General features: G+C 44.6%; 1 protein-coding gene and 1 long non-coding RNA gene across 7 annotated transcripts in view; one reads left to right on the top strand and one right to left on the bottom strand.

The window, feature by feature from the left end:
* LOC147104527 (oxysterol-binding protein 2-like) overlaps nucleotides 1–17,961 on the top strand; it is a 461,946-nt gene that overhangs the window by 382,814 nt on the left and 61,171 nt on the right. For 4 of the 6 annotated variants that reach the window (XM_085961902.1, XM_085961900.1, XM_085961899.1 and 1 more), the window contains 2 exons: nucleotides 590–637; nucleotides 16,757–16,874. In XM_085961902.1, coding sequence (XP_085818028.1) covers nucleotides 590–637; nucleotides 16,757–16,874 — 166 coding nt within the window. The remainder of the gene's footprint in view (nucleotides 1–589; nucleotides 638–16,756; nucleotides 16,875–17,961) is intronic. The other 2 variants (XM_085961904.1, XM_085961901.1) reach the window with 1 other exon arrangement.
* Nucleotides 406–6,778, bottom strand: LOC147104528 (uncharacterized). The gene is made up of 3 exons (XR_015072358.1): nucleotides 6,389–6,778; nucleotides 3,328–3,630; nucleotides 406–1,599 (listed from the first exon to the last, which is right to left on the bottom strand). It is a non-coding gene; the product is annotated as an uncharacterized LOC147104528 (long non-coding RNA).

The raw sequence follows: 17,961 nt of genomic DNA, 5'->3' as shown, positions 1-17,961 counted from the left end.
TGCTCACTGCCTGCATCCCTAAGGCCTCTCCCACTGACACAGTGATGCTGCAAGCTTACTCACTGACAGTGCGCAGAACAGGCATGGAGTATTCTCCATTTCATTGCCTGTTGACTCTGTCAGCCGTGGCTCAGTGGGTAGCACTCTCTCCTCTGAGTCAGAAGGTTGTGGGTTCAAGTCCCACTCCAGAGACTTGAGCACATAACCCAGGCTGATACTCCAGTGCGGTGCTGAGGGAGTGCTGCACTGTCGGAGGTGCTGTTTTTCAGATGAGATGTTAAACCGAGGCCACGTCTGCTCTCTCTCAGGTGGACATAAAAGATCCCATGGCACTATTTCAAAGAAGAGCAAGGGAGTTTTCCCTGGTGTCCTGGCCAATATTTATCCCTCAACCACCACTACTGAAACAGATTATCTCATCATTAACACATTGCTGTTTGTGGGACTTTGCTGTGTGCATTTTGGCTGCCGAGCAGTGACTGCACTTGAAAAGTACTTCATGGACTGTAAAGCGCTTTGGGACGTCTTGATGTGGTGAAAGGTGCTATATAAATGCAAGTCTTCTTTTCTTTTTGCACGCCTTCAAAAGGGAGCTGGACCGGTTCTTGGCTGGGGCAGAGAGCACATCATTTAAAAGGTAGGTGGATGAACCGTTAACGTCCGCATAGTCAATGTGACATCCTGGACTTGTTTCGATCACCTGAGGGTAGTGGGCGGGGGCAGGGAATAGGAAGTGTCTAGTCATGGTGTTCCAGGCATCATGAGTATAGGGCAGGCTTAATAGAGCAGCTGATCTTTTCCTGCCTGTCATTGTTGTAAGTTCATACTTAGTTTTGCATTAGTTTTAGCACAGAATAACACACCCAGACTTCCAGAACTGGCATGGGTGAAGTTTCTCATTCCTTACAGTGTGCAGGGGAAAAATGTAATTCCACTTAACACACTATGTATTAAGTTTTACTTGAATATCTATCTCGCTGTATGGTGACAGCTTTGCTATGAAAGAAAGAGTTGAGGAATAATGCCAAAGTACAGGATCTATAATAAAGATATTAAATTGTTCATTAACTCGTAGTACTTCAGTGTCACTCAGTATTGAGGCGGTTTGATAGTATCTTGCGTGTAGAATTAGTTTCATATTGGTTAAGAAAGGTGGGCATTGTCATCATGCTGAAATGCCTGACCAGTCTTTTTTATTTGAGGATCTGAGCCTTGCTCCATTCTTGTCACAATTATGTAACATGCAGTTTGATACATTTTGACACAGTGTTGCATTTTGCCTGTAAATAATCTCCTAAATTCTTTTTTTGATTAAAATGTGTTGCTGTTACACTTGGGACCAACAAATAAGGTCCCTCTGGGTTAGATTGCCAATTTGGCACCAAATTAGGGACAGTTTTGTGTTAAGGGCCTTGGGGTAGTTTTTGACATTAAAGACACTATAAAATACAAGTAGCTCTTCCTCCTCTCCATCACCTGGATTGTCACTGCTCACACTTAGTTCACAGCGGACCCTTAGAAACAGCAGAGAAAGGAACCTTTTCAGCCAGCAGGCTGATCTGGACTTCAACCCAGGTCTCTGGGATGTCTGTTCATAGCCTGGGTAAAAAAAAAAATTCAGTAATGAGTAAATGAATTCTAAGATGTGCTTGGCATGGTAACTAGTGCCACATTATTTCTCAAAACCTGCAGTGATGATTCTTAACGACTTGAATATCTTTGCTACCGATTGTTTGGGAGTTGATTGAGTGCAATGAAATAGTCTCACGGAAACTCTCTTAACCAGCACCTAAATAACTGGAAACCTCTGTTAACCGGCAAAATTCAGGAGTAGGTTCAGATAAGTTTTACTTCATATTAGTGGCAGTTCCTGGATCTGTGGCTGTGTAACTGGGGGTCTGCACTTACAGGGACACTTGGTCTGTGGCCAGAGTTCCTGCATATGTTGCTAAGCAACAGGGAAGCCTGGATTTGTTGCTGTGTACGGAGCTCTCGTACCTTTTAAACTATACCTCTCTGTAATCCGGACTTTTTGATAAACCGGCACCACGCCGGTCCCGTTGGTGCCGGATAATCAAAGAGTTTCCTGGTATCTGAACTCCCTAGCTAGATTACCGCCAGTTGTTTTCCTGGTGACATATCAGTAGGACGTTGGTAAATTCTCCATCGTAAATGAATAACTTTTGTGTTTAATTTACCATAAAAGGGGCAGACTCCCATCTGTGTGATGATGCTATCTGGGAGAAATGACCACACGCAGAAGAAATGGTGTGTGATGATTCACTGCTTGTATTCTATACTGGCCTCTTGTGTCCTTGGCATAGTTGGGAAAACTTGACTTCAGTGCAAGTAAATCTTGTAGTGTTGCTTTCAGCCACAGCCTTGTGGGAAACCGATGGGTTGACCACCTCTGTTCAGTCTTCAGAATGATACCGGGGCTAAACAGGTTAAATTATGAGGACAGGTTGCATAGACTAGGGTTGTATTCCCTTGAGTATAGAAGATTAAGGAGTGATCTAATTGAGGTGCTTAAGATAATTAAAGGATATGGTAGGGTAGATAAAGAGAAACTATGGGGGAGTCCAGAACAAGGGGGCAGAGCCTTAAAATTAGAGCCAGGCCATTGAGGGTGATGTCAGGAAGCACTTCTTCACACAAAGGGTAGTGGATATCTGGAACTCTTTCTCCCCCCACCCCCCACCCCCCCCCCCCCCACTCTCTCCTCTCTTTCCCCCCCCCCCCCCCCACCACCCTGCGCCAAACAGCTGTTGAGGCTACGTCAATTAAAAATTTAGAACTAAGATTGATACATTTTTGTTAGGTGAAGATATTGAGAGATGTGGAGCTTAAGGTGGGTAAGTGGAGTTGAGATACATAATTGAATGGCGGAACAGGCTCGATGGCCGACTCCTGTTCCTATGTTCAAAAGAGTAGAATCAGACAAGGGGCGGACATTTCATCTTCGGCAGGGTGTAAAATGGGCGATAGTGGATCAGCTGCCCGTTCTACAACCCGACTGATTTTCCTTCCAATTGAAGTCGATAGAAAGGAAAATCAGGCAGGGTTGTATAATTGGTCTGTGTGGCTTTGGAAGAGATGGGAGCATCACTTTCTACACTGCGCTGCACACATATCTGGTGACGGGAAGCACTGGCATCAGAAACGGCCCCTCCCAAAACCAGTTGGACCTTGATTTATTGGGCAAGTACTGCACATAGGAAGAAAAAATAGGCGACACACACAAACTGTGAATGGTGTTGAAACGGAAGAGACCAAGGAATATTAACATGTCCAACCAATGCAGTGCCGCAGTCAACAAAGCATTACCTGCAGTTGGAGAGTCTGTGAAGGAAGAAGGAGCAGAAACGTTGGTCAGCGTCTTGCTTTCTCTCAAATCCTTGGGGTGTCTTTTTGCTTGAGAGCATGAGAATCGATCATCTGAGGCAGGCAATCAAATTCTGTCAATGGTATTTGACAGTTAGCTGAAAATGCCCTTGTTAGCATAAAGATTGAAGGTTGGCAGTGAAGTGTTGCAAAAGGACCTTCCCCTCCTCAGGGAGTCCTTTGCTTTAAATGACATGCAAGACATTTGTTTCCACATCTTGCCTCCAGGAGGTTGCCAATACATGTCTGGAATACAGAGTGACTCATCATCATTCAGGATGAAGGCAGAAGCTTCGGATTGTGACAGCAACAATTTTCAATGTTACATAGACAGTGTTGAGTACACATTAAAAATGCACAATCCAAAATCTGATCTAAGATTTATAAACAAGAAATATTTCTCTATTGGCATTTTACTGCACTATATGAAATATGGTAAGATTATAATAGCTTTATTTTATTAGTTACATGTTAATTCTTGATAGGAATGTTTATTAGCCTTTTCTACCTTTTTATATTATATACAACAACAACTTGTATTTATATAGCGCCTTTAATGTAGTAAAACATAAGAACATAAGAAATAGGAGCAGGAGTAGGCCAATCGGCCCCTCGAGCCTGCTCCGCCATTCAATAAGATCATGGCTGATCTGATCCTAACCACCAATCTACTATCACAGAACCATCTCCTGAATCTAACAGAATTGGACACACGAAATAGGAGCAGGATCAGGCTACACGGCCCCTGGGCCCGCTCCACTACCCACACGGCCATGTCCGATCCGAACCTAGACTCATGTCCAAATTCCTGCCCGCTCCCCGTAACCCTTAATTCCCTTTACTTCTAGGAAACTGTCTATTTCTGTTTTAAATTTATGTAATGATGTAGCTTCTACAGCTTTTTGGGGCAGCATATTCCATGGACCTACCACCCTCTGAGTGAAGTAGTTCCTCCTCATCTCAGTTTTGAAAGAGCAGCCCCTTATTCTAAGACTATGCCCCCTAGTTCTAGTTTCACCCATCATCGGGAACATCCTCTCCGCATCCACCCGATCCAACCCCTTCACAATCTTATATGTTTCAATAAGATCGCCTCTCATTCTTCTGAACTCCAATGAGTAGAGTCCCAATCTACTCAACCTCTCCTCATATGTCCATCCCCTCATCCCCGGGATTAACCGAGTGAATCTTCTTTGTACTGTCCAAAGATGTGCGGGTTAGGTTGATTGGCTATGATAAATTGACCCTTAGTGTTAGGGGGATTAAATACGTGGGGTTACAGGGATAGGGTGGGATATGTAGGGGTTACGGGGATCGGGTGGGATATGTCGGTGCAGACTCGATGGGCCGAAATGGCCTCTATCTGCACTGTGGGGTTTCTGTGATTCTGTGATAACCGAGTGAACCTTCTTTGTACTGACTCGAGAGCAAGTATGTCTTTTCTTAAGTATGGACACCAAAACTGTATGCAGTATTCCAGGTGCGGCCTCACTAATACCTTGTACAACTGAAGCAATACCTCCCTATTTTTATATTCCATCCCCCTAGCAATGAAAGCCAACATTCCATTGGCCTTCTTAATCACTTGCTGCACCTGCATACTAACCTTTTGAGTTTCGTGCACCAGGACCCCCAGATCCCTTTGTACTTCAGTACTTTCCAGTTTCATGCCATTAAGATAATAACTCTACGATTTTTCCTGCCAAAGTGCATAACCTCACACTTTCCAGTATTGTATTCCATCTGCCAAATCTCTGCCCACTTACTTAGCCTGTCTATGTCCCCTTGCAGGTTTTTTATGTCCTCCTCACTCACTACTTTCCCTCCCATCTTAGTATCATCTGCAAACTTTGATATGTTACACTCGGTCCCCTCCTCCAAATCGTTAATATAGATTGTAAAGAGTTGGGGACCCAGCACTGACCCCTGCGGAACACCACTAGTTACTGATTGCCAGTCTGAGAATGAACCATTTATCCCAACTCTCTGCCTTCTGTTAGATAGCCAATCCTCTATCCATGCCAGAATATTACCCCCAATCCCGTGATTTTTTATCTTAAGCAATAATCTTCTGTGTGGCACCTTGTCAAATGCCTTTTGGAAGTCTAAATACACTACGTCCACTGGTTCCCCTTTATCCACCCTATATGTTACTTCCTCAAAGAACTCCAGCAAATTTGTCAAACATGACTTCCCCTTCATAAAACCATGCTGACTTTGTCCTATTAAATGATGATTATCCAAATGTCCTGTTACTGTCTCCTTAATAATGGACTCCAAAATTTTACCTACCACAGATGTTAGGCTAACCGGTCTATAGTTTCCAGCCTTCTGTCTACTGCCCTTTTTAAATAAGGGTGTTACATTAGCAGTTTTCCAGTCTGCCAGGACCTTTGCTGAGTCCAGGGAGTTTTGGAAAATTATTACCAATGCATCCACAATCCCTACCGCCACTTCCCTCAAGACCCTAGGATGTAAGGCATCAGGTCCAGGTGATTTATCCGCCTTGAGTCCCATTATTTTACCGAGTACCACTTCCTTAGTGATTTTGATCGTGTTTAGCTCCTCCCCCCCCCCCCCCCCCCATAGCCCCCTGTTTGTCCAGTATTGGGATATTCTTAGTGTCCTCTACTGTAAAGACTGATACAAAATATTCATTGTGTTTTTGCCATCTCCATATTTCCCACCATTAATTTCCCGGTCTCATCCTCTAAGGGACCAACATTTACTTTAGCCACCCTTTTTCTTTTTATATAACTACTAGCTGGAGAGCCCGACGTTGCCAGGGCTGTTTTGGGGCAGGCGGTTTAAATCGAGTGCCAGGCTTTGGGGCCCTGTCTGTGTCCCTTTGTGAATCTGGTGCTGGGCAACATTTTAAATCGAGTGGCAGGCTTTAGGGCCCTGTCTGTGTCCCTGTCTGTCTACCTTTTAAAAGCTTGAAAAGTGAAAGTACTTATAAAACGTTTTTGGTAAATCTCATGTTATTTTTAAAAGAGATACTAACTTTCAAAGTAGTTTTAGCTGGAAGCTGAAGTCATTTGAGCTGGAAGCTGAAGTCAGAGCTGGTAGTGAAACAATGGCTGGCACATCCCCGAGATGAAAACGAATAGTCCCGCCCACACACACACCGATTGGCCAACCATCAGGGGACCGTACTGTAGGATTGGTCAATCGTGACGGAACAGGATTGGTGGAACCTTGATGTCAGTCAATCAATGCTAGCAGATAATGAGTTTAATTTTGAAGGTTTTTTGCATAAGGCGCGAACAATTTTCGTCCGACCGAAAAGTAAATACGCTTAAAACCGTACTGGAAGCGTAAGCTTTCTTTGGAGTTAATGCGCGCGTAGGTACGCCCTGTAACTTTCGAGCGCATAGCCCGACAGACGCACAGGCGATGACAGACAGAATGACAGAAGTACCGCTTTATATATATATAGAGATAAAAACTCTTACTATCTGTTTTTATATTTTTTGCTAATTTACTTTCATAATCTATCTTCCCTTTCTTAATCAATCTTTTTTGTTATTTTTTGCTGTCTTTTAAAGTTTTCCCAATCCTCTATCCTCCCACTAGATTTGGCTACCTTATATGCCCTTGTTTTTAGTCAAATACTATCCTTAATTTCTTTACTTAGCCACGGATGGCTATCTTTTCTTTTACACCCTTTTCTTCTCAGTGGAATATATATTTTTTGGAAGTTGTAAAATAACTCCTTAAATGTACACCACTGATCACGTATCGTCTTACCCTTTAATCTATTTTCCCAATCCACTCTACTGAATTCTGCTCTGATACCTTCATAGTCTCCTTTATTCAGGCTTAGCATGCTTGTTTGAGATCCAACCTTCTCACCCTCTAATTGAATATGGAATTCAACCATGTTATGGTCACTCATTCCAAGGGGATCCTTTACTAGGACATTTTTAATTAATCCTGTCTCGTTACACAGGACCAGATCTAAGGTTGCTTGCCCCCTGGTCGGTTCAGTTACATACTGCTCAAGAAACCCATCCCTAATACACTCAATGAACTCATCCTCAAGGCAGCCCTGCCCAATTTGATTTGTCCAATTAATATGATAGTTAAAATCCCCCATAATTATAGATGTTCCCTTATTACAAGCCTCAACTATTTCCTGATTGATACTCCGTCCAACAGAGTTGCAACTGTTCGGAGGCCTATAGACTACGCCCACTAGTGTTTTTTTTCCCCTTATTATTCCTTACCTCCACCCAAACTGTTTCATTATCCTGATCTTTTGACCCAATATCATTTCTCTGTATTACAGTGATTCCTTCCTTTATTAACATAGCCAACCCACCTCCCCTTCCTTCCTGCCTGTCCTTCCTGATCATTAAATAACCTGGTATTAAATAACCTGGTATGTTTAATTCCCAGGCATTGTCACCCTGCAGCCATGTTTCTGTAATGGCCACAAGATCATACCCATATGTAGTTATTTGTGCCATTAACTCGTCTATTTTGTTACGAATGCTACGTGCATTCAGATAGAGAACTTTCAAATATGTTTTGTGACACTTAGTTCCTGCTTTTGCCCTTTTTATTACTTTACCTTTTACTCCATACCTTCTGCCCCTTCCTGACACGCTCTGGTTTTTAACTTCCCCACTGCTACCTAAGTCTATGACCTTCTCTGTTGTCATTTTTATTATTTGCTCTCTAGGAACCTCCCCCCCCCACTAGTTAGTTTAAAGCCCTCTCTACAGCCCTAGTTATATGATCCGCCAGGACTCCAGTCCCAGCACTGGCCAAGTGAAGCCCATCCCAACGGAACAGCTCCCTCCTGCCCCAGTACTGGTGCCAGTGTCCCAGGAAGCAAAACCCATTTCTCCCACACCAGTCTTTGAGCCACGCATTTAACTCTCTAATTTTATTTGTCCTAGCCAAATTCGCTCGTGGCTCAGGTAATAATCCAGAGATTATTACCCTTGAGGTTCTGTTTTTTAATTTGACCCCTAGCTGCTCGTACTCCTTTAACAGAACCGGCTTCCTAGTCCTATCTACGTCGTTTGTACTAACATGGACCACGACAACTGGATCCACCCCCTCCCACTGCAAGTTTCTTTCCAGCCCAGAGGAGATGTCCTTAACCCTGGCACCGGGTAGGCAACACAGCCTTCGGGACTCTCGCTCTCGGCTGCAGAGAACTCTATCTATCCCCCTAATAATACTATCCCCTACCACTACAACATTTCTATTTACTCCCCCCTCTTGAATGGCCCCCCGTTCCACGGTGCTGTGGCCAGGTTGCTCATCCTCCCTGCAGTCCCTGCTCCCGTCCCCACAGGGAGTAAGAACCTCGAACCTGTTGGACAAGAGCAAGGGCTGCGGCTCCTCCAGCTCTACCTCCTCGATCCCCGTACCTGCCTCACTCGTCGTCACACCATCCTGTCCCTGACCATGGGCTACATCTGAATTAATTAACTTCATAGGTGTGACCACCTCCTGATACAGAGTCCAGGTACTTCTCCCCCTCCCTGATGTGTCACAGTGTCTGAAGCTCAGACTCCAGCTCATCAACACGGAGCTGGAGTTCCTGTAGCAGCAGACACTTGTCACAGATGTAATCACCATGAGCCTCAATGGGGTTCACCGGCTCCCACATCTCACAACAATAACACATCACCTGCTCCATTCTATGTAATTAATTAAATTTTTTATTGTTCGTTATGTACACCCTCTGCCCGATTTTAGATGCTAGTATCACCTTTAAATAATTGGTTTTAAATTAAATCAATCCCTCTAGTTACACCAGTTAAATGGTTTACCAACAGTCACTCTGCACCAGAAAGGCCTTATTAACTACAACCCACAGAGTTAAAGTTTGAAAAGAGCACCTAACACCCCACTTACCCAAACTCACAGCACTCTTTGATGACTCGCACTCAGTGCTTGCTCGCACTAGGACTGGTCTTTTTATACTGTTTGTTTGTTTACAGCCAAATGAGTCACCCCTGCTGATTGGTTAGAAAACTGGTTTCCACTGCCTGCTGTGCCAATTTACTCCTACTGCAGTGTAACCTTGTTTTACTCTTCTTAAACCAACAGAATTCCAAATATTTAACTTTTCCCCTTTACTTAAACATCCCAAGGTGCTTCACAGAAGTATTACAAGACAAAAAATTTGACATCGAGCCACATTAGGAGAAATTAGGGCAGGTGACCAAAAGCTTGGTCAAAGAGTTCGGTTTTAAGGAGGGTCTTAAAGGAGGAAAGAGAGGCGGAGAGGTTTAGACAGGGAATTGCAGAGCTTGGGGCCCAGGCAACAGAATATATACAGGAGCATTATGTCCCCTCCTCACACTTGGGGGGTAATTTTGACTTTGGGTGATAAAATGGGCGGCATCGATTCAGCCGCCCATTATACATCTCTGCCAATTTTCATTTACATTGCCTTAATTGACCCAAAGTCATAATTGCCCTCTTGTCTTATTGCACAATATATCCAGCAGCATTATTTTCAAAAATATACACAGTAAATTGAATAATGTGCTGTCCCAGGAGTGTTATTGTGCTTTACATTGTATATATTAATCTGCTGCTGAAGTGAAGCTGTGTCTCTTAAGTCCACGAGAATTGATTGTTGTTAAGTAAACCAATGGCGAGGTCAGTCAGGGTTTAATTGTTCTTTAGTAATGGAGGTTTGCAGATTGGAAGCTTCTTGCTAATTTTAGACTGCAGGTCAGAAGGCACGATGAAATACAGTAGTTTGCTTTCTGTTTTTAAGAGTGATTGCGGGTCGCTGTCTCAGGCTGAACCAGACTGTTTGCAGTCTCGGCATCCTGTTCCAGCCTGAGTTTCCGACCCGATATCCGCTTCAACATAAATACAGCCTTTTTCCACCTCTGTAACATCACCCATCTTTGCCCCTCATTATTGCCTTTGTAACCTCCAGACTCCATTACTCTAGTACTCTCCTGGATGACCTCCCATCATCCACCCTCTGTTAACCTCGGCTGTGTGTATCCTACCCCGCATCAAGTCCAGCTTGCCCATCAGCCCATCCTGACTGACCTACAATGGCCTCTGATCCCTCAATAGCTCAGATTTAATATTCCCTCCCTGGCCTCACTTGTCCCTGTCTCTATAACCTCCTCCATCTCTACAATCCTCACCCCAAGATTTCCAAACCTCTGACTCACCTCTTGTGCACATGCCTCCTTTTGTCCCAGCATTGGCAGCCGTGCCTTCAGCCGCTTGGGGCCCACCGCATAACCTCATAGCAAAACTGAGTGGGACATGTTGACATAGCAATTTGCAAGGGTAAATGTCGACACGAAGGCGTGACCAAAAATTGTGCCAACAGAAAGTATGGTTTGCGGACAGGAAGTGAACACCCTAAGCAAGATTTTATATCAAAATGATATTCTAAACAGTTCAGTTTCATCCCGATCACACTAACTAATATTCTCTGGAGTTTAGAAGAATGAGAGTTGATCTCATTGAAACATAAAATTCTTAGCGGGCTTGACAGGGTAGATGCTGAGAGGCTGTTTCCCCCTGGCTGGAGAATCTAGAACGAGGGCTCATAGTCTCAGGATAAAGGGTTGGCCATTTAGGACTGAGATGAGAAATTTTTTCACTGAGGGTTGTGAATCTTTGGAATTCTCTCCCCCAGAGGGCTGTGGATGCTCAGTCATTGAGTGTATTCAAGACTGAGATTGATAAATTTTTGGATACTAAGGGAATCAAAGGATATGGGAATTGGGCGGGAAAGTGGAGTTGAGGTAGATTATCAGCCATGAGCTTATTGAATGGCGGAGCAGGCTCGAGGGGCTGTATAGCCTACTCCTCCTAATTCTTATGTTCTTATATCACTCGTAGCATCATGCTCCAACCTGAATAGTGTGTAGTGAGTTTGAACTCTTAGCGATCAGTTATCACTGTGTGAGATGGTGAATAATTGCATAAGTATTGATCAGATTATGTGTGCGTGTGAGAGAGACAATGAAAGTGTTAGAGGACTGACTCCTTATCACAAATCACAGGCTGAGAGAAGCTTTCATTGCTTTGAGTTCTCCCATTCAAATCCAAGACATATTTGAATGTTTAGATATTCATCTTAATCCTTCGGTTTGATCACTGTCCCCTTGGTCTGACGGGGTTTGGTCATGTGCATCTCAGACCTCTCGGCACTTCCTCCAGCTGTACCGTTCATTAAAGGAGTGGACACATGCTCTAGATATAAACTTCCTTCCACCCTTTTTGTAGTTGGAGGGGGAAACATTTTTCAAATCTCCCACCTATAGAATTATAGAACGGTTACAGCACAGGAGGAGGCCATTCGGCCCATTGAGCTCGTTCCGGCTCTCTGCAAGAGCACTTCAGCTAGTCCCACTCCCCTGCCCTTTCCCCGTAGCCCTGCAATTCTTTTTCCTTCAGGTACTTATCCGATTCCTTTTTGAAAGCCACGATTGAGTCTGCCTCCACCACCCTTTCAGGCAGTGCATTCCAGATCCTCACCACTCGCTGTGTAAAAAAGTTTTTCCTCATGCCGCCTTTGGTTCTTTTGCCAATCACCTTAAATCTGTGTCCTCTGGTTCTCGACCCTTCTGCCAATGGGAACAGTTTCTCTCTGTCTAGGCCCCTCATGATTTTAAACACCTACCAAATCTCCTCTCAACCTTCTCTGCTCTAAGGGGTACAACCCCAGCTTCTCTAGTCTATCCATGTAACTGAAGTCCCTCATTCCTGGAATAATTCTCGTAAATCTTTTCTGCACCCTCTCTAAGGCCTTCACAGACTTCCTAAAGTGTAATGCCCAGAATTGGACACAATACTCCAGTTGAGACTGAACCAGTGTTTTATAAAGGTTCATCATAACTTCCTTTTGTACTCTATGCCTCTATTTATGAAGCCCAGGATCCCATATGCTTTTTTTAACTGCTTTCTCAACCTGCCCTGCCACCTTCAATGATTTGTGCACATATACCCCCAGGTCTCTCTGTTCATGCACCCCCTTTAGGATTGTACCCTTTAGTTTATATTGCCTCTCCTTGTTCTTCCTACCAAAATGTATCACTTCGCACTTTTCTGCGTTAAATTTCATCTGGCACATGTCCGCCCATTCCACCAGCCTGTCTATGCCTTCTTGAAGTCGATCAATATCCTCCTCACTGTTCACTATACTTCCAAGTTTTATGTCATCTGCACATTTTGAAATTCTGCCCTGTACACCCAAGTCCAAGTCATTAATATATATCAAGAAAAGCAGTGGTCCTAGAACCGACCCCTGGGGAACACCACTGTATACCTTCCTCCAGTCCGAAAAACAACCGTTCACCACTACTCCCTGTTTCCTGTCACTTAGCCAATTTCGTACCATGCTGCCACTATCCCTTTTATTCCATGGGCTTCAACTTTGCTGGCAAGTCTATTATGTGGCACTTTATCAAACGCCTTTTGGAAGTCCATGTACATCACATCAACTGCAGTGCCCTCATCAACCCTCTCTGTTACCTCATCAAAAAACTTGATCAAGTTAGTTAAGCACGATTTGCCTTTAATAAATCCATGCTGGATTTCCTTAATTAATCCACACTTGTCCAAGTGACTGTTAACTTTGTCCCTGATTATCGTTTCTAAAAGCTTCCCTACTACAGAGGTTAAACTGACTGGCCTGTAGTTGGTGGGTTTATCCTTACACCCTTTTTTTCAACAATGGTGTAACATTTGTAATTCTCCAGTCCTCTGGTACCACCCCCCATATCTAAGGAGGATTGGAAGATGATGACCAGTACCTCCGCAATTTCCTTCTTAACTTCCCTCAGCATCCTAGGATGCAAACCATCGGTCCTGGTGACTTATCAACTTTAAATACACACTGCCTTTCTAGTACCTCTTTATCAATTTTTATTTCATCCAGTATCCCCACTACCTCCTTTTTCACTGACTTTGGCAGCATCTTCTTCCTTGGTGAAGACAGATGCGAAGTACTCATTTAGTATCTCAGCCATGCCCTCTTCCTCCATGCTTGGGTCTCCTTTTTAGTCCCTAATCTGCCACACCCCTCCTCTTACTACCTGTTTGCTATTTATATGCCCATAGAAGACTTTTGGATTCCCTTTTATGTTAGCTGCCAGTCTATTCTCCTACTCTCTCTTTGCTTTATTTCTTTTTTCACTTCCCTTCTGAACTTTCTATATTCAGCCTGATTCTCACTTGTATTCACAACCTGATATCTGTCATATGTGCTCTTTTTCTGCTTCATCTTACTCTTTATCTCTTTTGTCATCCAGGAAGCTCTGGCTTTAGTTGCCCTATCTTTCCCCCTCGTGGGAATGTACCTCGACTGTACCCGAACCATCTCCTCTTTAAAGGCAGCTCATTGTTCGATTACAGTTTTGCCTGCCAATCTTTGATTCCAATTTACCCGGGCCAGATCCATTCTCAACCCACTGAAATTTGCCTTCCTCCAATTAAGTATTTTTACTGCAGATCCCTTCCTGTCCTTTTCCATTTTAGTTTGCATGTCCCTGTCGGCCTTCTAGAAACCTTAATTGAACCGCACTACTAAGCACAGCATGTCGGAGCATCAGTGGTGTGGTGTGGTGGCCCCCACTCTGCTGAAAGGAGGCTGTGAGTGGAAGTCACGCATCTCCTCAAGAGCAAGTCACTTCCAAGCAATCTTGCACAAGGTGTCAGCTTGGCCCAGTTTGGAGGTTTCTTGCCTCTGAGTCAGAAGGCTGTGGGTTCAGGGACTACTCCATTGACGTAAGAAAACTACTGGGCACTTGGTCTGAGTATTAAACAAGGCTTTAATCAACTGTTTTTCAACATGGAGATCTAGTTGTGCCCTTCACTAGTTCCTGTTAAAGAATGTCCTGAGCAAGCTGGGCCCATGCCCGAGTATTTATACTCTCCCTGGACAGCGCCACCAGCAGGCCGCCCAGTATCATTTCATAAGTCATTTCCACATGAATGACAAGATTCATGCCATCCATGATTTGAGCACATATGTAGGCTGGAACTTCAGTGCGATACGACCGTGTTGTTGGTGGTGCTGTCTTTCAAATAAGTTTCAAACTAAGGCCTGCTCAGGTCGCTGTGAAAGATCCCACGTCACTCTTTGGAGAACAGCGGGGCGTTCCTTACATTGGAGTGTTGTGATAGTTTAATGGTCCCCGCTGGAAAGTGCACGTGTAGAACATTGGGTAAGAACAGGATGGGTTTGGCTACACTGCCCCTCTCCACAGTCATCTGCCAATACATGAAGAATGGCCACTTGGGGGGGCATAGCAGAGGATGTCTGGTTCCCCAGCTTTCAAGAGCTGGGAGGGAGGGGTGGAAATCCGGTGTCCTCACCCCAACAGAAATCCTAGATAATCAGGATAGAATTCCTGTAGGATCACCGTCCCAAGGCTCCACAGTTGACCCTTTCTTTCTCAATTTTAGTGCTGCATTGACAGAGGGATCGGCTTCTGGCATATCTGCAAGATGGCTGCCGTGAGGTGGTCTGGTTATTTTTCTTCCTCAGACAGCGGCGAGTATTATGGCGTGTTTTGCGTTGTAGCACAGGACAGATGTTTCAGATGTGCTGCACGCAGTTACCCCGTGCCTTGTGCCAGCCCAGTGCTGCCAGCTGAGCACGGCTCCACAGGGCATGGCTGTGACGGGCATCATTGGGCAAGCTGTGAGGAAAGCATTCGCATCCAGACGCGTACAGATCATCACTTGTTCAATCCCTGATATTAAGGTCTGTACATGTTGTAAAGTGCCTTCTCCTGGGTGAGCTCCAGAAGACACCAGCTGCATCAATCAATTTAAACTGATCGGATTAAGTATCCTTTTGTAATGTTTGTATTTTAGCGCTGGTTATGAATCATGTTCACTGCTGTAATACTTCAAGCAGCTGCCCTCTTGGGCATGGGCTTTCTTGACAGCGAAGAGCATCTTTTCTATCAGGTGAAGTTATGAAGACGGGGCCTGGCCTGAATGCTGAACCTCCACACCCACTGACTGACCTGTGTACAGTATTTCCAGCATTTTCTGTTTCTCTTCTAGCTTCTCAATGGCACCCAGCTGCAGGCTGATCCCCAACGTTGTCTCTCTGGCAGTGTGTAATACAGTAGCAGTTCAAGGTCTCTCTCCTGTCACTGTTACTGTACCTGACCAGTACAATTAAAAATGTGCCGGAGGGAGGGGTTGTTTAGGTGTGTTCTGGAAGGACTGTGTTATTTTGGGTGCACTGCAGGCAAGTTGCATTTGACAAACGTAACACAGTTTTTTGAATAAGTGTAATGTAGTGAAATGCGGCAGCCAATATGCGCACAGCAAGCTCTACAAAGAGCAATGTGTTAGTGACCCCATAATCTGTTTTAGTGATGTTGGAAATTATCTGTTGTGTATATAATATACAAATGTATTCTAAATGGTGAGTGGCAACACCTTTCCTGTAGGTGGTGCTGTGAAGGTGAAGTTATGTAACTCATTAAGTACAGTGGGATTCCTGTAACGTTATGTGACAGCCCAACTTTAATCACTTTGAGCTTCCTTTTCATCAGAATGGATAGATGTTATGCTAACCAACCTGATGCATTGCCCCTCACATTCATTCTGCCCCTGTATTTTTTGAAGTGACACACTCCTAGTTCCGATATATGTTCCCCTCCCACTTGTGAACTAATCAGCAATGCCGTTGTTCTTGATCTGCTGGTGTACTAACAGAGGAGACAACAACTGCCCACAGCTTGGCATTAAGTTGACATTTCCACTCCAAGAGGCTGTGAGGATGAGCGGTGTGGGAGATGGAGATGTCACACGGGTGCAGTAGGGGCTGCTCGCTTGAGGGTTGGGCTTAAGGCACAATTTGTTTCTGTGTAAAGAAATAAGACACCTGGAATCTCACACTGTGACTTTGGCAGAAATGACGTACAGGGCCCTTTACAGTTTTTGGTTATCTTTTTGCCAGAATGTGATTGGGAAAACCCCCATGGAAATTCTCCCCCCACATTCTTTTACCAAAGTTACAATGACAGTTCAGTAAAAGAATTGCCGGAGAAGCCTCGGAGAGTTGGCTGTAAACAGCTACTTTGCCGGGTCCTCTGGCAGTTCCATCAGGAGAACCCCAGCGGGATTTCAGGTCCTTTTACTTTCACTTTACACAGAGAGCAAAATATACCCGCTGGCTGGGTATATTTTTGCAGCTTTATTTTACTTCTAACTTGTGCTGTGCCTGACCTTGTAGCGATTGACGGAGCAGTGTGGAGGGAGCTATAAACTGTTCCATTCCCAGCACTGACATTCCTCGCTTTAATCAGCACAAATGTTTGCCAGGAAAAAGAAAACTGCAGTGTGTGCATTCTTCATGACCGTGGCTATGTTTTAATGTCAGTGTGTTTAAATGCAGAGAGAGCGCGGCACGTGAAAGGGGAGACGAGTGATGAAGATGATGAGACCGAATATTTCGATGCCATGGAGAATGCAGCAGAATTCATCACAGTAACCACGGATCCCACGAAACACAGGCAAGTGATTGTATCGGGAACCTGATGGAGAGGAGCGAGCCGGATGGTGCAGAGGGGTGAGACACTTCTCTTTCATCTCTGGAACACAGGGTTAAATGCGCGGCAAACTGACGAGGCGAAAGTGCCTTCTCTCGGCTAGCTGTGAGGTTCCTACCTGGAATGAGTTTTGTGGCCAGTTTCGACCCCATTCTAAGGAGGTGCAGCATAAAATTCCCCATCGTTCTGCACAGCTTGGCAGGCAGAGAAGGTGTACAAGTAGCTCAAGTGGGAAAATTCAGTAATGCAGACATTCTCTGAGTTTGAGTTGGGACACTAGGAGTGCTTTTTCCTCACTGTAATCTCCTCCAGCCCTACAACCCTCCGAGAATTCTGGCCTCTCGAGCATCCCCGATTTTAATCGCTCCACCATTGGCGGTGGTGCCTTCACTGCCTGGGCCCTAAGCTCTGGAAATCCCTCCCTAAACCTCTCCGCCTCTCCACCTCTCTCTCCTCCTTTAAGGCGCTCCTTAAAACCTACCTCATTGGCTTCATTGGCTGTATAGCATTTTGAGACGTCCGGTGGTCATGGAAGGTGCTATAGAAATGCAGGTCTTTCTTCCTATTACCTCTTTGACCAAGTTTTGGGTCATTGCCCTAATACCTCCTGATGTGGGTTGGTGTCAAATGTTGTTTGTTAACAGTTCTGTGAAGCGCCTTGGGACATTTAAGTATATTAAAGGCACTATATAAATACAAGTGTTGTCCATGCAGGAGTCTTTTCCCTTTGGGTAAAGATAACAATCCACCCCTCCCCCACTGTGGAATAGAGAATTTCTTCCTGTATGGCGAAGTGCAGAAGATAAATTTCTTGTTACGTGTTGGAAGTTCCTTTGATACAGGACTGCTGCACAGGAAACGATGTGACTATAGACTCCTTTCCTCATGACATCCACTGTGTCTCAGGTGACCAGGATCTGGGTTACTCCCCTCTGACTTTGTCACATGAGTATAGATGGTCACTAACCAAAGTGCTGAGGGACCATTTAGCCTGCGATTCACTTGGTGGATTATGTAACTTCCTTATCTTTCAGTAAGCTGAAAGCAAATA

This window comes from Somniosus microcephalus, chromosome 19 (assembly GCF_052327205.1).
Source record: "Somniosus microcephalus isolate GS21.2 chromosome 19, FLI_Smic_1.0, whole genome shotgun sequence".
In the NCBI taxonomy this organism is placed as follows: domain Eukaryota; kingdom Metazoa; phylum Chordata; class Chondrichthyes; order Squaliformes; family Somniosidae; genus Somniosus; species Somniosus microcephalus.
The sequence above is the reverse complement of the archived record's forward strand: the minus strand, read 5'-3'. Positions and strand labels throughout refer to the sequence as shown.